The 23,257-nt window shown below is 40.7% G+C and overlaps 2 protein-coding genes across 3 annotated transcripts in view; one reads left to right on the top strand and one right to left on the bottom strand.

Moving 5' to 3' along the window:
• LOC138249151 (amelogenin, X isoform-like) overlaps positions 1-7,884 on the bottom strand; it is a 14,318-nt gene extending 6,434 nt beyond the window's left edge. Inside the window, exons 1-4 of the mRNA XM_069203161.1 lie at positions 7,777-7,884; positions 5,613-5,703; positions 2,650-2,697; positions 1,209-1,253 (exon numbers count right to left, since the gene is read on the bottom strand). Coding sequence (XP_069059262.1) covers positions 1,209-1,253; positions 2,650-2,697; positions 5,613-5,666 — 147 coding nt within the window. The 5' untranslated portion in view covers positions 5,667-5,703; positions 7,777-7,884. The remainder of the gene's footprint in view (positions 1-1,208; positions 1,254-2,649; positions 2,698-5,612; positions 5,704-7,776) is intronic.
• ARHGAP6 (Rho GTPase activating protein 6) overlaps positions 1-23,257 on the top strand; it is an 866,594-nt gene that overhangs the window by 280,379 nt on the left and 562,958 nt on the right. The window lies entirely within an intron of this gene.

The raw sequence follows: 23,257 nt of genomic DNA, 5'->3' as shown, positions 1-23,257 counted from the left end.
GAAAACTTACTATAAAAGATATTCCAAGATGGCCTCGCATGCATTCAGATGTAAAGGTGGCAGTCTTTGACTACTTTTAGTAAGACCTTATTACAAACTTTATAAGATGGTACTCATGCACATGCCTGCACTCACAATGGTGGGAATCTTTATATGTTGGTAATTAAAGTTTTTTAATAAAAATATTTCAGAAGGAAAAAAGCATTGGCAAAACAAGTATGTCTGCAGTCGGGCTTTACCAATGCCTGTTTCACTCTTGTTATCCAATCGCCCCTCTTTCTAGGAATCTGGACTTCCTTGAGAACAGACAGCTCTGGTCAGATTACCTAAATGTTATCTCTGTTATGTAGACTTGTAAAAACGAATTTTGGATATTAAGTGTCTCCTTGAGTATGAAAATATTGATTTAAATCTACTGCATATTAAATACTGGTCTGTTCTCATGCCCCCATTTCCTAATTACTGTACTAATAGAAAAATTACTAGGCAGTTTGATAACCAAACCAAGCAGACTGGTACCTGGAATCATTTTTTTAGAGTGGCATAATATTTTATTTTCACCACTTTTGTAATTGCCCCCACCAACCAACTTGCATCTCCTCGCATATTAAGGTCAATATTCATTCACATTTTTATGTCATTAACGTCACAAATTGCCATTTCTTTTTTCTGTGTTACTTTATGCTGTGTTCCTTATTTTGGATTGCAGTTCTTCCAGCTTCCTTGTTGCAACGTAATTCATTTCCTTGCTTTTTCTTTCACTCTACAGTAAGTATATCAGCATACTGCTCTTTAAGTTATGCTTCTTTTAAACATTTTTTGAGCTTTTCGGAAAGTAAACTTTAGAAACAAGCTCTGTGTCTTGTGGCACATATTAAAGAACTTCCCTTCTTTTATTAGAGGCCTATATCAAACGTTAGCTGGCATATTTCCACCTAATGCATTTTTCTTCTGCTACCCTCGTGTGCCTCTCGTTAATTGCTCCCTTATTTTAAAGGTCTTGAGTTTAAAGTAGGCAGTCTTAGTTTCTACTTTTAACTGTCCAGAACTGTAGTTAAAAGGTAGAATCCATTTAGTAGGATGTTGGAATGATAGCAGATTTACAGAAATAACACATTTTATGCACTCCTCACCTGTACCCCACTATTTCCTTTAGCAGAACATCTAAATTGCTAAATATAGTAGATAAATATATGATTAAAGCTTACCTGTTGCCTCATCATGGATTGATACCACTTTAACGGAGTCATTACCTTTAAAAGAACAAAAACAGTAAATACATTATTTACTTGATTTTCACCCAACATCTCACAAAAATATTTATTAGATTTAACAAAGCTGAACATTTGCAAAACATATGTTTCATTGGCATGAATATCAATAGTCCTACCAACTTTTTAGAAAATAAATCTTTAGTTAAGCATATGTATTTTCAGTGATATTTAATGGGCGATGCTATGTAATGTTTCTTTGTAGTAATGTTGGCTGAAACACCAGATATTTTGCTGTATTGTTTTATACACTCTAGCCTTTTTGGTGCTCTACTTATTTTGATGTGGTAGTTTGCAATTCTTAACACGGACTTTAAATATTGGTCACCGGTATGTCTGCCTAATTAAGTCAATAAAATTAACCGAGGACTACAAATCCCAGACTGCAGTAACTTAGCAAATGACAGTTCATGGCCAAAAACGTGTCTTGCTGACAGAAAAGCAGCATCCCCAGCCGTGCATTAGCTCAATATTTCTTGCTTAATTCCCCCTAAATAAAATCTAGATCGTCCATCAGGCCTTTGTTTCTCATTCATTAATCAATTCCCAAATTCATTGTTTGACCCTCAATACCAGATTAGTTCCATCACATGCTTTATTTATTGTTCATTTTAAAATGGCATATATAAATAAGTACCACTGTTTTGGGTGGTGGATATTTTTTAATGTTTAGGGGGCTTGATTCAAGACTTGATTGATTACCAACTGTGCTTATTTTCTGGAGAACCATACCAAACCTTTAAGGTAAAACACGTGCTGGGTAAAACATGGTTATTTTGTGTCTGGGGGCTTGTCTAGCTAATGTTTGTACCACAATATCCATAAAACTATTTTAGCTTATAACATTCTGGATCGAAAAATGTGTGTTAAACCCTTAAGCATCTTTTATTATCTGGTGGTTTTAGTTTTTGTAATGTGATTTCTGAGGACGACAGTCCAATGATCCTTCGGATTATATGTCTACACTTTTTAATCATGCTCGGATTTCTTAGTGACATACGTTGCAGAAGGCGGCAGTTCCTATTATGTTCTCCATAAGATGTCGTAGAATCCAACTGTACAGACTGTACTCTGGCTTTAACAGAACGCCTCTGAGGTCAATAAATGTAACTGATGAGCATCAGTCATGTTCTCACTAAGTATTGTTTCCAGGAAATATTTGGTCTTTGAGCTTGGAAAAAGAGAATTTGTTTTGACAAATACAATTTTCATTTTGATATAGATTTATCATACCAGCAAGTGGGAGAACTCTGCATTACTTTGTAAAAGTTTGTCACACAAACAAAATAACTGTTTGTGTAGTATGCTGCCTCTAACCCCAACCCAAGCTGCCTGCCTTCTGGCAGGAGGATGTTGGACTAGAAAAGGGATAGTTTACCTCGTAGCTGAAGTTGATGTAACCTGGGTGGTTGGGGTGAGGCGGTAGCTATAAAATAAAAAGCATAACTATAGTAAGCACGCCTATGTTGCAACAACATACACACAAAAGTACTGCATCAACCGAGTTCACTTATGTTTCTTCTGAGCACAATTGGGTTATAATTGGTTGCAGTGTTAGCAATTGACATTTGAAAGTCTAATTCTTAAATATTAGATAATCTGTTTTTAAATACTTCTTAGCATGAGTCACAATTAATAAAAATGGATAGCAGTAATTAAATAGGGTAATGGTGTGGCAGGATGAATGTGCAGTTTCAAAGTTCCAATATGACAATCCATACAGAGGGCCCTAAAGCTTATACCAAAGTTCATGAAAGCATAATCTACAGAACTGATGCTGTAGCAAGACCTCCAAACCCATGTTTAGCTTGTCATAAACCTAATTACAAACCCATTCTCGTAACAATTCTCGTAGCAAACACCCTTCACCACATCAATCAGACACTCCATACCCGCACTGTAAGCATGCATTATTGACAGTAATTCATTTATACTTATACAGTGATTCTTCAGACACCAATATTCAAATCATCAATTATCTTCAGTTTACCACTGTGTGCCAAAAACTTCTGGAGATATTCTTATGTACCCCATACATATTAGACTCCTTTTTAGTTATTTGCCAACGTATAACAGCGCATTTTTACAAGGAATGTTAAACATAACAATACTATCACTGTAAAATAGGACATTAGCATTTTTAGATAGCTCCATAGAAAGCGTGATGGTGTTACTTGGAAAACAAATACCAGCCAAACCATACATTTACAACATATATACACTTAAGAGATAAAATTAATTTAAAAAAAATTCTACACAGCCCTTGCTTCCTTTCCACCCACAGAAGACCTCTGCCAACAAATTGTGGTGCACCTTAAAAAGAACAAGCATTTGCAATGTGATGGGTCTCATTTGTGAGAGTTCGAGCTATAGGTGTTGTAAATGACAATGTCTTTTACCTATGTGTTTTGGTTTAGAGTGTAGTGGATGTATGAACAGACGCAGCTGCAGCACTGTCTAGAGGACTTAGAATGAAGAATTACCACTGAGACCTGAGAAGCAGCTGCAACATTGTCTACAGGACTAAGAATGAGGAATTACCATTGGGACCAGGGAAGCACCTAGCAGCACTTGCTTTCAATGATCAGTCTGAAAACAGTGCAATTGTAAAAGTTGGCAAAAAAAGAAAATGCAGCCAGTAGTGGCCCGCTCTGCAATATACGTGCTCAGCGAATTCACCTTCAACATTTCAGAAGGGGAGTGGTGCCAAACCCATCTTATCCCCTTTACCTCCCTTGCAAATCAGAGCGAAGTGCAACTGAGCGAATCACTGGGTTGCAAATGGAAAAAGAAAAAAGGTGAACAGTTTTTGTCACAGGGCATATTTAAGTTTCGCCCTACCCATCACAAACGCACATATTAAAAGAACGAATAGTAAATACAGAAAGTTTAATGATGGAACACTATAATGTGACTAAGGTCCGGACAGTCGCATACAACAGTCTGTCCCTGATTCTGTGGGTGTTTCACTTTTGTTGCATCTTTCTTTACCCTTTTAACTCATTCGTTTATGCCATTTGGTGAGCTGCAACCTGTTGCTCCCAAAAGAAAGTGCCTCTGCACCTCACCAATACGCAGTAAAAACAGCAAAGCCAGCAGCTGGACCCCTGCTGGAGGCTTGGCCTAGCCTGGGCATTCTTGGGCACCTCCATATTAAGGGGGGTGCACTTATTCAGAATATTCGAAGCAGCAGCTGTGGATGAATGAAAGGAGCAGCAGCATACTGTGAGCTACTCAGTGAAAGACCAAACTGCTCAACTTGATTTTCTAAGCGAATCAGGGGGGAACTTAAATATTGCTTACTCTAGCGTAGTTTAAAAAGGAGCCATACTCCGTGTGTTAGGAACAAAACTACTGCCACGTGAACTCGTACCTTAAAACAAGCACCTTTGTTGTACAAGACATCTTGCAAACACTGAAATAATTAATTCGTACACCCCCAGAGTTAATAATGGTCTACTCCAAAGAAGTTTTAAGGTGAGAGATAATGTTTTGCTCTAACTAGGAGGCGTGTTTAGATTTCCATATTCTAATGTTTGTACTGTTCACTGTGACCAACCGGAAGACTTGCCTTTTAAAAATGCGTTTCTCTCGTACATCTTTCTCCTCTCGCCAACTTATTCCACTTAAATCCAATTTGAAAGGAAGCCATGTCGCCATTCAAAGAAGATTGCAAATCTCTTGGTTGCTGGGTCCAGTCGCTGCATTCTGGGACTTGTAGTCCTATGTACCCTATTATATGATCAGCAATCCAAGTCCAAAATGCAAAGTGAAAACCTACTTTAGATGACCCAAATATGTGTGGACACAGGAAACATAAGTGCACTGACACAGTATTTTTACATTGGTTGACATATTTTCAACTTTGGAAACAACCAACATGATGTACCTTTTTACAAGGTCTCCCAAGTATGTCTGAACCTAAAATGGAGGCCTGCTCTTCGTGTGGTATTCCAAGCTAGTTTCACTTGCCCTCAAAAAAAGGAACCAACTTCAGAGAGGCCAGGGTCAAATAACAATGCAGCTACTTCCACGTGGAGACAAGAGCTGTCAGCCAATGAGATGCCCGGATTCTGCCTGAGTGCTGCGGTCCGACCGTCAACACGAGTGTGGCGATCCTCCAGTCGCCACACTCGTAATGAGGCCCTTAGTGCCCTGAAAAACCACTGTACTCTCCTAATGTTCTAGTCAAATTACTGCTTTGTTCCTCTTCAACCCCCACTCGGATCATCAAACCGTCTGCACATACTATCTTACAAAACTCTTCCCACATCAAATTTTCTTAGTCTGGACTCAAAAGCATTAGATATTTGCTTAGTCAAAATATACTTGTGCACTTACTGGCATTGCAAAAGTCACACCTAGAAGGCAAGTGAGCAGGATCCAGGGCCTCATCTTAGTTGTGGTGAGAGTTGTTCTGTCTTGTGTACTTCTGCAAGAAAAAAAGAGTTCAGATATTCAGTTTTTGCCTTTATTTTGCTGTGCGAATTATCATTCCTCTATCATGATTGGTACAAGCTTAAGCCCCCGTGAATAGTAATGAAACTTTTCAGAATGACTGGTTCCTAACATGTTGATTAAAAACAAATTATACCTGCCTTCTCTCACGGTCTCCTCAGAAACCATGTGATGGATCGCTGGTCAAACTGATATTAAGCTGCAGCTTTACTAGCGGCTTACCAAGAATGGCGTACTTGCACCACTTGTATCCTTGTGTAGCATATCCCTTGCTTTTATCACTGGGAAGCAGCCGAAAAGATTAATGTGTTTCATCAAAGTACAATAGAAACCATTTCAAGATGACCCCCAATGTGTTCTCCAATATGACCAACGTTTTGTAATGCTTTTTTGATAGATTTTTATCTTAATACACAATTCCATGATTATGGATATCTGTTTTGGAATGTTAATTTAAGCAGTAAAGCAAAAGACAGAAGTGATTGGCCTGGTAGTAGTGTGTAGTTGACGGTCCCTCAACAAATAATTGGGAAAATAATAGAGGGAAGCGGAAGGCAACATGCAGGATGGAGCGGTGACAGCAAGACCATGTGCTATCATTGAGAGTTAAAACACAACTGGGACAAAATAAGAAAATGGAGGAAAGCCACTGATTCAGGGGCTGATCCAAAGACTAGTCTCTGTATTGTACAAAATAGATCTTCGAAAACAGAAAGCTAGAAGTTGCCCTTAGGCAAGGCATACAAAACTGTTATGTAACACTTGCAGATGTATGGCAGCTCCACAGTGCCTTGGAAACCCGCCGAACTGCCACAATCAAATTTATATCACAAAGTGAATAAAATAGGGTGCATCATAGAAGTCAAGTTACTTAAGACTGAAAAGATATAACACAGAATGTAATTGCAGAAGGCAGCCAGGTTAAGATGGGAGGTATTAGTTTTACAACTCTGTGTAAGTCACAGTGCCAGTCATCTCCTATGAAACACCATAACAGCAGTCTAAAATGAGGGTCAGTGGTCAGAGTTTGGTCACATCTCTTATGCAGAGCAGTAAACCCAGACCTTTTTACCCATTCTGCACTTCTATAACCTCATATTTTTAAGCCTAGTGGACGCTTGTTTACAGTTTAAATTCAACAAATTTATATTGCATAGGGGCGCATGCAGAATCTTACATTTTCTTAGTCTCATATGTGTGACCCCAGGTTTATATTGATGATTAAGTGGCTTCTTCATCTGAATCTGTTAATTGGGAATTTCATTTGTCATGCCAGTTAAACACTACCTTTCAGGAGTAGCAATGAGCTCTAACTGTAGGTACGTCCATGCTCGGATTGCATATGGTTGCTTTTTAATTACTGCTTGCCTTCTCCAAAGGGATCGCATTGAAACGCATCGGAGCAAACTCTGAGAAAGTCCTCACTAATGCAGGCTCTGCTGTAGCAGGGAGTCCTGCCTAAGCAGCACTCCCAGAACAACACGACCAGACAACAGTCTTAAACACCACCTCCCACCCAAAGTACCCCAGGCCTCATGATCCGGAAAATCATCAGGGCCCAGGAGATAACAGTCCCTGTCCCCTTTCCCCACTCTTTCTCCGTACTGGACATTGTTTCCTCGCTATGCATTACCTTCACATACTCCATTCACCTACAGCGTCTTTGTGTGTGAAATAGTTGTGCTGGGAACTGCTGTTTTCCCCATTGCTTAAGGGCTCAAAACACATTTGTAACCATCACCCTCTTTCCCTTTGAGACTTCTCTTTAATGCACCTAGACAGCGGTGAGATATACCACATATCCTGTGCAAATAAACATACCAAGTCCTTCCAATAATAATCATGATTTGTGACCATTTACCGGATTCCCAACTGGAAGTACAGAGGAAAGGACCGTGTTACACAACCAGCTCCACGTGGGTTTTACTATAAAGACACTTTCTGAACGCCTTCACCCCTTATAAATGAAAGCTACATAAGAAAGGACCCAAATAATCTCAGTTACCTAACTTCGTCTGAAATCAAAAAGCATAGCAGAGGCTTTTACCTGGTTTGTGCTCCGGCTCTCCGTTTGTCGAGGTCCAGTCAATCTGCTGCATTCCTGGCCCTCTGACTCCATTTATATACAGTGTCTGCCCACCCCAACGGCTAATCATCCACCTCCGGGGAAACGCCGGCGTCAGGGATTCATGCAGTCGAGAGAGCTCATCACCGTAAATAGTATGATTAGAGATATGGACTGTTATTAAGCAGAATCATACGTTTTTCAAGCAAGATCTTGGTCGCAGTCCAAAACCCGTTTTTCTAACGAGAAGGTGGCGCTGCTTGTCCCCCTCTTGGTCGGTGTGCTACATTTCACACAGCCTTGCTCTGAATGAAAATACACTGGTTTAGTTTTTCATTTGATATAGTTTACCCTTGTTTCATCTCTGCTTCTTATTAATTGCTGATCGTTTTTCAGTCGTGTGTTTTACTAGCTTGTAGCATTGTATGTACCAAAACCAAGCTGAACAAGTAGCAGACTTGTTAATGGCCCCACATTGTTCTGAAACTCCCACCTTCCTTCAAAATGGTGGCAACTACTTAAGGCCACGTGTTATCTACTTCCCCTCTTTCTCAACTCCTTGTAACTAAGACACTTGGGCCTGGGATTAGAAGGCAGCATTAGTTTCATATTGTCTGACCAATGATAAGTTTATTCTACCTTCTCTGAGTTGCAGAATTCTGAATGCTTGGGATTTCAGCAAGCCATGAGAGGAACCTAGTTATCTAATCCCAAATTCTGACCCCCAGAGAAAAAGGATCTGGATTAATTCTGGCAGGATATATTTAAATGGCATCCATTTAGGCATCTCTAATCGAAGAGCTCATATGGGCTGCTCACTACAGAATTCAATAAATCTAACTTGGGTGTGTGATGTACAAAGTGTGCCATGTCCAGGGCAGAACAGCAAAAACACACCTGCCCTCATTGTACTGCAGTGTTTATAAAGCACTTGCTACCCTTATGTAGGAGACTAAAGAGCTTGCGTCCATGTGCAACAAACATGCTGTGCCTTTTAGGTTGGATGGTTGGAAGGATGCAGTCTGTTTTTTGATTCTATAAAGCAAGTGTTTCCATCTAGTAAAATTTATGGTTTTCAGTAAGTTGATAGATTTGCAGGTCCCTTTATGGTGTTTTGTATAATCATAGTCGTTTTAGCTAGTTACTAAACTGCATTGTCCAACAAGATGTTTTGTTTAACGTTTTTGGTCCTGTGAACTTTAGATGCAGTTGCCACTTTCTTTGGATTATTCTTACTAGATAGAAAGACATGAATGCACTGAAAATTAAGAGGTGCAAAAAGAGACTGACCAGAATACAAGGTTTCTCATCTTGTGCACCCAATTCGCTCCATGATAGGTACTAGCTCTCCCGCATTGAGTTAAGTGCTCCCTTGCTTCCAGGATGTGGTGGCCCGGTTGAAGTTCCAGTATATATAGGTGTCCTCATGCTTGTGTCTGAGTCCATTTCTTGAGAACTTTTCTCCGCCCTATGTTGTTTGAACAAAATTATATAGTGGCATTTTCACCTGATGACATCAAGGGAATTGCCCCCAATCAGCTGATCACCCAACTTATTTTTTAAGCGTTTTAAGAACCTAATGCTGCATATGTCAATTTGATAATGTGGTTGGCCACACAGATTTTAAAAGAAATAAAACCAAAATTGCCGTTTTTTAAAAGATCATCATTTATGTTTAGTCGTAGTGGTTTCAAGCGTCTTTATAAGTCTAACAATTGCTGCTTTTAAAAGACGTTCATGTCTGCAACTGTAGAACGTAATGAAAACCACCACACGTTACCCAAATGCTTTCCTGTAGAGTTTTGTTTTAAAGATTTTATGTACAGCTCTGTCGTCTGTAGCATTAGATATTAAATGCTGGTTGTGTGCTCGTGAGGCACAGGGTGTTACTCTGTGCTGACGCGTTTGCTTAATGTTCGACATAAGGTAACAAAGTAACATGTCTCTTATTCCACTTGTGTCAAAGAGTAGCATGGAGCATAAAGGCGGTTTCTACTTGGTGCTAACTTTTCAGCTGTTAAATTTGAAATAAAGTGGAAGAAATTGCATTGGGAAAAAAAGGAACCCAGCCTTGTCCAGTTCTGTAGATTGGCAAGCAGGTGTCCTTTAAAAATATATCACAAGCGTATGCTACGAAATGAAAAGAATTGAAATTATATATGCTTGTACTTAAAATTCAGTTTTGTTTAATGAGCTATTGAACAGTAAATGTGCTTCCTTTCAGGCGAGAGTTCTCAAAGCTAGCTTTGGCAAAGCCTTTTAAATCTCAACTTTGGAACCCCTTGCTAATGGTTTTTAGCAATGCTGTACATTGTTCTCGATGCTGTGCAGCATGGTTTAAGATTAAATAAAAAAAACACTGTGACGATGTTGGTGCTGTTTTGCTTTTTATTTATTGAAACTGGTTGGATCAATAGATCTAAAAAAAATTAATACACGGGAAAGCAGTTTTTTTTTTTTTTTTTTAAATAAAGCGCTGGTGAGGGGAACTAACACAGATGGTGCTAGTTGGGAAGGAAGCAACACGGGTAGCCGAAACAAAGCAGGAGGGCAGAAGCAACACTGAGGGCACGGGTGTGGGAGTCCATACTGAGCGCAGGGGAAACGATACCGATGAGAGAGGAATGTCAAGAACAGGTAAAAGAGAAGCACATTAGTTACAGAAACACATGTGGAGGGTGTGTAGGCGAAAGCGCAGGGTGAAGGGGAGAAACTCATGAAGGACTATGCAACACGGATAGGGCAGGGGAGAAGGTAACAGTCAACAGAAAGGGAGCGTGGCTCAGTGGGGAGCAGTAGGCAAGGGGAAACTGCTGGAAAACATAAGCACTTTCAAGGAGTGCTTAAACAAAAAGAAAAAAGTAATGTAAGGGCACATATAATGTGCACATGATCCAGGGGGTGAACAGACCTAAGGTTAGCAAGTGAAGCACACCTAAGCTGATGAACAAAAAGCAAGCAAAAGTGTGTGACAATAAAACCAACTAATAGTAAGCAATGGGTGATCTCCAAGCCCACTTGTAAGCATTATGTCTTTTCACCAGCAGGCAGCATCCTCTAAATAAGCATTTGTAATGCAATAGGTCTTGCATTTGTAAGAGTTGGAGCTATTGGTGTTGTAAATTCATAATTGGACTTGTATTGCCAAATACATGCCTCATAATTTGGTCTTTTTCTGCCACATAATTCCACAGGCCCCGCATATAGCTAAAGCACTTTTATTGACCTTTTTCCTCTATCTGCATCAAAAATTGAAAATGTTGCCATTTAGCATCCTAATTTAAATTTGCCATGCTAATTCCAATAGAATACCACTTTCACCGCCCCACCATCAGAGTTGCTGGCTGGCTAACACAATTCTCAAATAAAAAAACGCAAGACTGCCATAGAGGAGTAACAAGGAAAATAAACTAGAAGGGCCCTCCACACATATCAAGAGTGTTCAAACAGTTATAGTGTAATAAGGATGTCATGTTGGCCTACATGGTCATAATTGCAATAAAGAGAGATTAATAAAGCATACAATCATCATGTAAACCCAATCAAAACCTTCATCAGAAATAAACTTTGAGCATTAGCCTGTAATGCTCAAAACAGCCCCTAGAGGGCACCCAAAAAAATAGCATGTAACGGTACCGTCAGCCCTAGAGGATATAACCACATGAAAACAGAATGGCAGAAAGTAATGCGTGTACCCATATATATATATATATATATGTAGCCCCTAAATGGCATAGGGCCTCACACATTTCTGGCCTGTTAGCAGGCCTACTAGAACAATATTACAAAAAGGCCCTTAAAACACAAACTGCTCCCAGCTGTAAAACAAAAGTTCCAGTCATGAGAGCTCTTACAAAGACACTAAATTGTGGGAGGGGTTATTGTTTTTGGGTCCCCACTAACCTTTTGTGGGGAACCAGAAATTACCTAGAAAGAAGAAGTGTGTGATGCTGAATGGTTTAGAGGTGGTCCCATTGTCCTAGGACCACCACAGGCTGAATTATGAGCAAAGCTGATTTGCAAAAGGAATGCACCACACAACATTATGAGGTGAGTTTCTCAAGTATAGGGAATATTGTAGTATCTGCTCTCCCGCTGTGCCAGGAGAGCCGCTATGAGGATTTGTTTTTTTTCCTGGTGAAACTGCTGTAGTTTGTATATTTTTAAACTGCTATACCTGGGAAGAATTTAGGAATGGGGTTGCAAATTTAAATGAATCCGTTTCGGTAAGAATGTGACGTAACTGGTGCTTATACGAAGCACTCCTAAACCTCTGCTCGAATTCGCACTTCAAACTGTCATGGCCGCCATGGAGCGCGAAGAAGAAAACAAAAGTAAAATTTAAATGACTCCGATTCTGTTACCATGTGACGTAACTGGTGCTTATACAAATCACTCCTAAACCTGTGATCGAGTTTGCACTTCGAACTGTCATGGCCACCATGGAACGCGAAGGAGTGAGACAAAAGGAAAATTAGAATGACTTAGATTCGGTAACAGTGTTAAGAAACTGATACTCATGCAAAGCAAATGCAATACCTCTGATTTAGCTCTCGGTATCTGAAACTTCAAAGTGCCACGGCCGCCATGTAGGGCAAAGGGACGATACAAAAGAAAAAAGAAGTGCACACACAAAGCATGGGGCTCATCGTGCAATAATCCATATAACAGGGTCAGTCTGCAGGGCGTTACAAAGCATCCTCAAGGCAGGACAAACTTAAAGCATTTACCTTGGAAATCAAGGGAAATTTGAAAGGCAGACCCAGGAACTAATGAAAGTGATAGGCGTGGTTAAAGTCCACAGAATAGATTACAGCATGTCAAAGAGCAGCATTTGTGTGCTGCTGGGCTCGACGTAAAAAGGTATGGTAACCATTTTTTAACAGTAATGCAAATCATACGAATATTTTATTGTTACTGGTGCAAAGAACGTGTTCTGTTGTCTTTGAATTACTGCAACATGAAGACAGTTTATAAACGCAAGACTGACAAAAAAATTAAAAAAAGATAAATGGGAGTTAAGAATAATTGGTAAAGTATTAGCTCACCAGGCCTGGCACTGAAATGCTGACTTTTTAGGCAGATATGCACATGTAGTAAGGAGAAATTCCGTGAGTAAAGCAAGAAAGTCACCTCCCGAGCTGAGCTGACCCACTGTACCATGCTGGTTTGCTCTGGTGGTTTGAAGCTAAATGTGAATGAGAGCTGAGCATACCAGTTGATGAAATGGGCGGACTCAAAGTTTCTGTATATGATTGTGTACATGAGTATGCAGTCTTTATTTATTAATTTTATTGATCATATGAGACTGAGGAAACAGCTAAAGTGGTCTCTAAGCCAGACCTATTGGCTGGATGATTTTGGAATGTTGTATTGTAGACCAATCAAGCACCTAAAACTAGGTGTTGGGCTGAGCATCCTTTAAAGGGACTCTTAATGATGAATTGTCAGTGAAGTCAAGTTCCATGTGTGATATGTAAATTTAATAGGGTGGTGACGTCACTGCCCTTAGTACTGTACAGGATGCTATTGACCTTTATTGTTTAAACAACTGAAAATAGCACGCCTTCAAATGACGTTTACTGGTGTTTAGACAGTGGTCTCGTTTTGTTCCATTTTTAGCTGCTATGCAAGGTGGCGAAGACCCATTGGTTATGTCTCATTGTTTGTGCTGCTGTATTAAAGATCTCCATTTAACTGTTCGAGATTTTTGTAGTTGCTTACTTGCTTAGAGCAGATAGATACAACACAAACTGCGGCACCTGACTCATGTGGTCTGTAATTTAATATCATTACTGACACTTTACAACCAGACAGCCGGTCATTTCCAAGGAAGGTTTTGTAGCGCCAGGTGGGTAGTGGTTAGCCAGTGGTAAATGCCGGGTGATGGGGAATGAAAACAGGCACGTCTGCAGTAGCCTAAGCTGCTGACTGCAGGGTATCACCAAGACAGGTTTGAATAAAGAAAGTGTTTTGCAGCTGCAAAGTGAATTTGAAGTCTTAAGATGTTTAAGTAAGACGTCTAGAGACTAAGGTGGAACCAGTTTTAACTCCACGCCTTGCATTTTGTTGGACTCCTGCTTCTCAGTGCGCTGAGCGTTATAAGGCTCTGAAGTATCAGCAAGACATGTATTGCTGTATGAAACTGTCAAATATGTTCGCTGAGCGGGGACTGTTAAAGAAGGTGCTAAACCATGATTAGTGGCGTAACACAAAATGATGGACCCCCCTGCGGAATGTGGCGCGGGCCCCTTGCGTTTCCCACATCTCACCTACATTTATAGCCTTGGCCTGAATGGGACCCCTGGAAGGGATGAGGGGCCTTTGAAGGACTGGAGACCGCTGCACAGCAGGGGCTTGTGTTGCACCCCTGGCCATGATATGCACAAAGTATGGCTTTTGAAGCAATCTATTAGTTACTTATAAAAACCAAACTCTTATATTACAGTTCTGATTATTGTTAATAGAGACACGAAAAGGCATTATGGATAATTGCGCTTACTTTTTATTGCATCAAATTAAAAAATTGACTTTGCACTACAGGTTGTGGGACCCTGAAAAGTGTTGAATAGGTGGGGCATTTGCTAAGGGAATTAATCTCCCAGTCACTTTATGTGCTGAGCAAAGTGGGCTGCCCTACTTCTTTCCTTCCCTCGTTTGCCCCTTTACACACTGAAAGATCCAGTTTGGCGACACTTACATTTCCCCACTTTCAAAAGGGTATATTTTGCCAGTGATCACTTACAGAGGGAAATGATCACATCCAATTTTGTTAGACTTACTTCGAGCTGGAAGCAATAATCGATTTATTTTCGTCCTTGTAAGATGTTTCCCTTTTAGTTAAAGTTATTGATGGTGTCTACGTTAATTGCTTTTTTTCTCCAAAGCTGCTAAAATGTTTTAGCTGTTTACAGCAGGTCATGCAGAAAGCAGTAAAACTGAAACTTTGAATAAACAATTGTTAATTAGCACGCTGGATACTTTCCTCCACTTAAGTACTAGGTATCCTATCATGCAATGGTTTAAGACAGACCTGTGCTTATCATCCCGGTGTTATCATCAGTCGAGTGATCTGTGGTCACAAAGTACCCTGTTATCCATTTCACAGAGGAAGGAATAATTGTGTTAGGTTGGATGGACACTGCCAGTTTTTAAACTTCATACAAAAGTGTATGAAGTATTCACTGTTGCCTCATACCATGCTTTCCTAGCATGATACTAATGGTCCTCAACTTCCTCTTTCACTTTCCTTTGTGTGGGCCTTGCTCCTTTATTTTGGTGTTTGCATTGCTCGAAATCTAGCATCGGGATTACTTCAGAGCACTGTATGTGTCAGAATACATGATAAATAATTTGGATAGCAGGAGTTCATTCTAATGCATGCCGTGGCCCATATCTGATATTTTTCACTCACTATCCCCAAGTCTATTAAATAGTATTCATCACAGCCACAAAATTGATGCCAAGTCATTAGCCAAACACAATCTCGAAGAGGTATGGTTTTAAGAGTTTTCTGAAACAGAACTTTCCATTCTGTTCTGTTACAGAATTGCAGCGTGTTTACCCTTGAACTCCCAGTAATGTACCTTTGTGTTTCTGCCATCTGACAGTTTGTAGTTTGTAAAGGTGCTTGTTGGCCGAATGTGTGGGTCCTGGTAGGAGTATAATGGGAAGCCCGGTTTTGCAGCTATTATGACCCTTTGATTCAATAAGCGTTATTGCTTGTGCAGAGTGTTTTGAACTTTGTCCTGAAATCCACCTGGAGTCAGTGCGGTTATTTTACAGCTAGGTTTATGTTCTCAAGTTTACAAAACCAGAGGCATAATTTGGCTACCTAGATTTTTGGTAATCTTTCAGTGAGATTTTTTTAGAGGTCCCAAATAATTAATATTGCAGTATTCGAGCCAGCCCATTGCTACGGATCTGGACAGCTTTACTCTGTAGTAGATTTGCAATAATGCAAGTATTTTCTTGAGTAAGGCAAGTTGTAGGTTCTTTTCTTTGACTATAGCATTATTCGCGATGAAAATGACAGATATGGATTGAAAATGATCCCCAAAGCTACGTGCTGTGTTTGGAAGGCGTATTGAGGATGGTGAGCCATGCAATGGGGACGTTATCAGAGTTCCTACCTCTCGGTGAACATTTAGAACTGAATTTGTTGAATTTGGTATTTGGGCAAGTGAGACCAAGCATCTGTTAATCAAAACGGCAGAGAGAGAGGCCCCCTGTGAAACGCTGCATACTATATTTGATTAGTATTTTTTTAACCAAATCAAAGTGCACATGTTGGCTGTGATTATGGTGAAAAGAACAGAACCATTCTAGTGCTTTGTTAAGGACACAGTTCATTGATTGTCTGTTTAGTAGATTTTCGTGGTCCACAGTGTCATGGGAAGCCAAGAGTTCTAGGAGTATCAATGCAAACTACGTGCCTTCATGAATGGCAATGAGTAGAACTTCCCTGATATTTGCAGGGCAGTTTATGTTCTTTGTAAGGATCTGAAACTGGATTTGTAGATTGTGCAGGACATGTTAAGCTTCTTTTCTCGGACTCTTCGGGCAGAAGACGATTAGAGATGAGCGAGTGGTTGGGGGTTTTGTGGTTTTCCACATGATTCTATTCAGGAAAGGGTTAACAGTACCATGCCTCAACTGGCTAGGAATGGTTCCCTTGATTAGGGAAGCTTTTAATGTATTTGTCATGTCTAGTCCTACTGGGGGGAGAAATTGTTTCGTACAGGCTGCATGGAAGGGCTACCCTTCCATGTGAGATGCTTTGAGATATATATTCATTCTAATGCAGGCTGTGGCCCTTATCTGATATTTTTCACACACTGTCCCCAAGTCTGTTAAATGGTATTCATCACAGCCACAAAATTGATGCCAAGTCATTAGCCAAACACCATCTTGAAGAGGTATGGTTTTAAGAGTTTTCTGAAACTGATAAGTTTCCATTCTGGTCTGTACAGAATTCCAGTGTGTGTACCCTTGAACTCCCAGTGATGTACCTCTGTGTATCTGCCATCTGACTGTAGTTTGAAAAGGTGCTTGTTGGCCGAATGTGTTTGTTCTGGTAGGAGTATAATGGGAAGCCTTGTTTTGAAGCTATTATGGCCCATTTGATTCAATAAGCTTTATTGCCTGTGCAAAGTGTTTTGAACTTTATCTTGAAATCCACCTGGAGTCAGTGCGGTTATTTTACAGCTAGGTTGATGTTCTCAAGTTTAGGAGAAACCAGAGGCATAACTTGGCTACCTAGATTTTTGTTTATATATATAAATATATATATATATATATATATATATATATATATATATATATATTTAAACGTGTACTCATACTGAGCATTTTCTACCAGGTTGAATGCAGAGAGGGATGCCCTCATTGGTGAGATATGAGGTAGTTGGACTATGGTTTATGACTAAATGAGGTAGAATCTTGAAGTTAGTAAACTTTTATTTAAGAGTAGGTCATACGGTTGTTGCAGTGCTTTGTGGGAGAAGTGATGTGATATCTTTACAACTAGTTAGTTAGTCAGCTCCTGATAAATATTGAAGATTTCTTTGGATTGGGGCTTCGTTGATACGTTTGAAATTGAATGTCCTCTTTAGATGGCTTTGTGGGTAGCCACTATATATTATACAAAGTATCCTTTCCTCCTGATTTCTGTCATTGATATTCCAGCTTTTGCCATACTTGTTTTAGTTTTGCCAATTCTGCTTTGAATCATGTGTTGAGGAGTTTCAGCCTTGATTATAGCATTCTCAATTTGCAGGATGCCATCATGTACAAGGGTATGGGTTAAATTTCAGTGCAAAGTTGTCAGCATACCCTCTTTGTGACTCTAGTAGAGTGGTTAACTCTACTAGTTTTATAGATTTTCTTGAAGTCTTGCTCATTTATGTTGCTACAACATCCGGTGAGAACAGGTTTAGAGATCTCATATTGTGATTATTAAGTCGACATGTTAGGTGGAAGGTAAAAAGAGTGAACTATCCATGACTGAGGATACACCTTTTAGGTTTGTAGTTTCAATGTTGTTTGAGGGAGTTTTAGCATGTGGCCAGCTGAGTGTGTTTGTCCACTATCATTGGCTAAAACCCAAGTCTAATAATTCTAATGGATTACATAATCATTACAGATTATTTGGCAATTATGCTTTAGTTTCCATTGAATGGATAGACCCAATTCAGGAAATTCTTCCTTATTTAGATTAAATAGTTCTAATTCACCTCTAAGTTTGAATGAGACATTTTCCAATACCCCTAGATTAGCATGTCTGGGAGCTGGGCAGCAATTTGAAAATGACTTGCTTATATAAGGTCATCTTTAAACTAGGTATACTTTCATGCTTGACCACATCGCCGTTGTTTGTAGGTCTAGCTGTTCGTTCTAAAATTGTTTTTCTTTTACCACTGTGAATGTATGTACACCAGTGCTAGAAACCAATAGGTTTTCAGTATTTTTGTTTAACATAGTTGGGTGTTCAAAGAGGGAAAACCGGAGCAAACATTTATATACTGACAGTTTTCATAGGCCATCTGATGTGCTCCATCCATTGCGGCCTTTTGATTCATCCTTCTTCTCATCTTGATTGGTGGACAGTGTGCACTTCTCATTTACTTAATTTTTCTAGTAGGGCACACCCATCAACCTACATATGAACTTGATTCTTTCATTCTACACCTACCAGACCCTCATTTTGGCAATGTTGATGTGTTGGGTGGTTCATCCTTAACTCCGTTTTTACTAAACTAATTTCATGATGGTTTATTTCCTATAATAGAGATTTCACCTTTTGGCTACCTAACTCATTAAGGGCTTTAGTGAGAAAGGGGTAGTAGCGTACAGTTGGTACGGCACTGCCGGGATCAAGTATATTACGTTTATTCTGCATGGCAATGGGTATTTAATGTCGGACTTGAAAAACATTTGCAGCATAGTCAGACCATTTTTTAAATCAAGGATGTATTATCCACTAGCCTATCACCACAGACACCTATACTGGGGAACCCCGACTTTCTGCCACCTTTTATAAGAAGCAGCATTCCTGCCATGGCAGAAAGCCAATTGCAAATGAGTGGTGACTGGTTGGATTACAATAGGCTTATCGAATTTACACAAGTACAGTCGAACTATGGCATAAGTTCAATGCACACTAGCAATATGTTGCCACGCAACACTGAGCTCCCAACCACATTCATCCGCATGCCAGTTGTCCCCTGATACCTTACGAGAAATGGCTCCTTACCTGACACATGGATAAGGATCTCATTTCTGATATCAATGCCTTCCTCAGCGCCCCACCAGCTAACACTAAATCACCAGCACAAGAGCTGTGAGATTTCCCAGTTATATCTATTGGGCCTTCCCAATGCAATGACCTATAGCCCCTACGCTCTGCTAAAGGGAGAGCTATTACCCTCACCCTATGTGCGGCCAACCAGGTTATCTTGTCCAAATGGGACACGGATAAGAGACAGACGAGACTGGATTGACAGTATAAGTTTTGGGGGCAACTTGGCATGGAGAAACTAACAGGAATGTTTGACCGAAAGCTACCACCATTCAATAAAGCCTGGGAACCTTGTCTACGATTTGTCGCCCAGGACTTCCAGGAGCTCTCATGTACCTACTACTTGCGAATACTTTGCCTCACCCAGGCTGAACACAAAGCAGACTGTATTGTGAAGCCACAAACTGAATAGTGCTGCCCCTTTCAGGGCCTGAAACCATAGCATTTTCTGATGAGGAATGTTGTCGAGCATATCCCATACCGCCCTTTCAAGGACAGCCCGCCTTCACCCACCCTCCCTTCCCCCAACCCTCCCTGTCTCCCACCCTTCCCAGTTTATTCTCTCACTCTCTCTCCTTGTTTACCTCACTGGCCACTGGATGTAGGTGAGGGTACTCTACAGTACCATTTATTTAAACAAAAATCAATATAATGGATTTAAACCTCAAATCAGGGATGTAAATTGTGTCCCTTCAGTTGACTCTGAGAGCTTCTCCATGGCATTTGTGGGGTGCATTTCTTAATTAACAAATATGTTTGTTTACAGCGTAGACCCACCTTACTACGTCGTGCTTGGCAGCTTTCTTGATTCCAAATTAATAAGGGATTAATTTATGAGTTTTAGGATTATTTTCATTGTAAACATGGAAACTGTCTAATCTGTTCTACTTTGTCGATGTGATGTAAATATAATTTATAGTGTAATTTGTGCAGTAATGTCCAGTGCTTTGTGGGGATTTGTGGCTGCTTTGGTAAACATACATGTTGAATTTCAGTGACTTTTCCATAGGCTTCAACCTTCTGTCATGCCCAATGTGGAGAGGAAACAAGGTATGCCCTTCAGCCACACCTTGCAACCTGGCTCTCTTCGCCCCAAAGTAATAGCACATGCCGTGTGCAGCTGGCTTGTGATTTAAAATTTGTAGCACATTATATTATTGCACATCTCACCTACAAATCATTAATTTCAGGTGTGCTAATCCAGTTAGTTCAATAGAAGTAAAACAATAGTACAAAACCCAGAATCCATTACGCTATCACACAAGTCATACACTGGACATGGTGTCTGTAATCATTTTGAGAGACTGGGGGTTCTCAGAACAGAAACTGTGGACCCAAAGACTCTGGTTGTCTGGCATCAAGAGACAAATTCTGTCTAACTTCCTTTATAGGGCATGCAGCATGGTCCCAGTGCCCAGCCAAAAAAAGGCTACAAAAGAGGGCAGGATGAGCACACCATGACACCCCATGCCTTTATGAGGAGACCCCCACAACCTCCGACACCGATTAACATTTTTAAGAGGTAATTCAAACTATGTTGTGGTGTTTAAAGGCTGTTTTTCCTTAGATTTGAAAGGGTGCCCATAGTCTACAGGATCTGTATTTGAGCTCACGCTGGGTAACCCACCCCATTTCAGAGTTCACATTGGCGTTACAGGGACCACGTACTTAGGGTGCCATTTTTAATGAGCCAAGCCCGAACCATCAAAAATGAGACTGCAGACTAAAAAAGTCAAAGATCCATGTTGAGTTCCCTCACATAGTACTTGGACTCAATACCAGCATGAGAGACTGCGGGCTATCATTTTCAGTATGCTGAGTCTGTGACTTCAAAAAAACATACTGCAGGCTATTCACCCTTTTAGGCTGTGATAAGACTAAAAACTGCTGCGAGAAATGTGGTGTATAATATGGTATGGTGTGCAACCTTACAGTTTCAAAACTGTCTTGGGTCCAGTCAAGTTCATTCGTAAAACCTCTAGCACAGCCCTGGGTAGCTGTGGTGTTGAGTAGTAAGACATAAGCAAATTAACTAGTGTAAAGCATTTAGAAACATGAAACAATGGAATAAAAGTCACACAACATGAAAGAAATCGGACACTCATCTATAAAAATAGAATATATTTTTAGATGCCAAGATGAGCAAAATCCATTGAAGGACTCCTGGACTATAGATTTTTAAAGAAAATGTAAATCTTGGCTTTTCAGTCTAAAGCACAAATGACCATTGATAGCCGTACATTTTGATAACTTTTGAAACATTTGAAAGACTTGTGTTTGGCTACTCCAGCCTGAGCTGGGCAACCAGTTCCGACAGGGAGAAGGTCAGGGGGCAGGAAGGAGTATAAGGCCTATTACTTGATCACTAAAGCAGTCTGAAGTCCAGTTATATACTTTACATCAGGAACGCCGTAGACTTCAATGGAGTGGTCCTGTTGCTGAAGATGCAGGATGCAGGATGCTGAAGGATGCTCTAGGTGCTGTGCGGTCAGCAGGGATGTCTTTGTGGTTTGTGGTGGGGGACTTTGGCCACCGGGATCGGTATTCCTCAAAGTTGTCTTTGAGCCAGTAGAAGGCCAGCTGTGACTGGGCTACCGATTGTCAGACAAAGCTGGTCCAGCAGTTTGCTTTGGTGAAGGCTGGTGTCCATCTTTAGTGGCCAATCTGGACTTGCACATCACTCGTGAGTCTAGCAGGCTCTGGTGCAACCTTTGGTCATCGAGGATCAGTCTCTTGGGTTGCGTGTTGGCAGTTGATGGAATGGGGCTATTGACTTGCTGGAATGGTCTACTTCAGCTTTGATAACCCTGGTGCCAGTTCTAGGGGGGTCACCCAACTGAACCTTTGAGTCACTTATTTGGTCTGGGGCTCAGTAGTGACTTTTCCATGAACCACAGGCACACTCCTTTTTGTAGTTCAAGGTGCGACAGGTGCATACCAGTAGTCTGTGCAGCCTCTTTTTCCAGGTCTAGGGATTAGCAGGGCAGGCCTTCTTTGTCACTTTCTTCAGTGATGTTGTGATCTGAGGTTTGGGGGTGTCTTATGTATGCCCAGAAATTGCCCTAGGGGATGATGCGGTCACTAACCAATAGGCTACCAGTATTCCTTCCACCCTGTGATGACTTCCAGCTATGTGTGGCATCTAATAATCCTTGGGTGCACTTTTATGCCCACTCCCAAGATGTCTGAAGCCTTACTTGAATATTGAAAGCTTGATAGCCCACCCTGTAGATAGGCTACCTGTGGGCCACACGCCCATGGGAAAACCAGTTTGGCAACAGGTGTCCTCTTTCTATTCCTGGGTCCACCCTGCCTACCTGACCGAAGGGACACCCCTACACAAGTGTGATCAGCATTTGCCCACCAGAGGTGGCTTCCCCTTTGAAGCTCGCCTTTTGGGCTAACACCCTGTTTGGCTTCTTGCAAAGGGGAGGTGACACCACCCTTGGTGGCAGACCTCTATTGTTCCCAGCATGGGTGTCGTTTCCAGGAGAGCAGAAGGCTCTCTGGTGACCAGCAACTCTGCAAAGCCATTGGACTAACTGGGCAACAGAGTGGCAACTTTCTAAAAGTTGTCTTTCCTTAAAGTGACATTAAATTCGACTTGTCCGTCAAGTCAGGTTTAATGCTACGATTAGTTTGAGCCCTTGAAGTGCCTATTTTAGTAATCCCATTCAGAGGTTTGCTAGACTGAGAGGTCAGACAGTAACTGTGCATTAGTCGAGGGGGCCACTTACTACTACTAACCTTTCCACAGCAAAAATGAAACTTTGGAAGTTTTGCTGCTAGTACATAGTAAATATGTATCCTGCTTAAAAATATACAGCTCCCCTCCCTTAGGGTTCAATATGCTTTCCTTAGGGGAGACTTATACATATTGTTAAGGAAAGTGGAGACTTTGCCATTGGTTTAAATGGCAAGTTGAACTAGCAGTTTTAAATCTGCTTTCCACCCTGCAATGGCAGGCAGGGAGCCATTTTATACTTTGGCCCATGCAGGATGGCTTAATAAGTACTGCAGCGCTAGGTGGACACTCTAACGTACATTAACTTGCTACCCTTGGTACTATATACTAGGGACCTATAAGTTTGTCAGCTATACCAAATGGGCGTAGCCAATTCAACATACATTTTGTGATAGGTCAGAACACTGGCACTGAGGTCT

The sequence above is a fragment of the Pleurodeles waltl genome, chromosome 8, assembly GCF_031143425.1.
Source record: "Pleurodeles waltl isolate 20211129_DDA chromosome 8, aPleWal1.hap1.20221129, whole genome shotgun sequence".
NCBI lineage: Eukaryota > Metazoa > Chordata > Amphibia > Caudata > Salamandridae > Pleurodeles > Pleurodeles waltl.
Note: the sequence above shows the minus strand (reverse complement) of the source record. Positions and strands in the feature narration are given on the sequence as shown.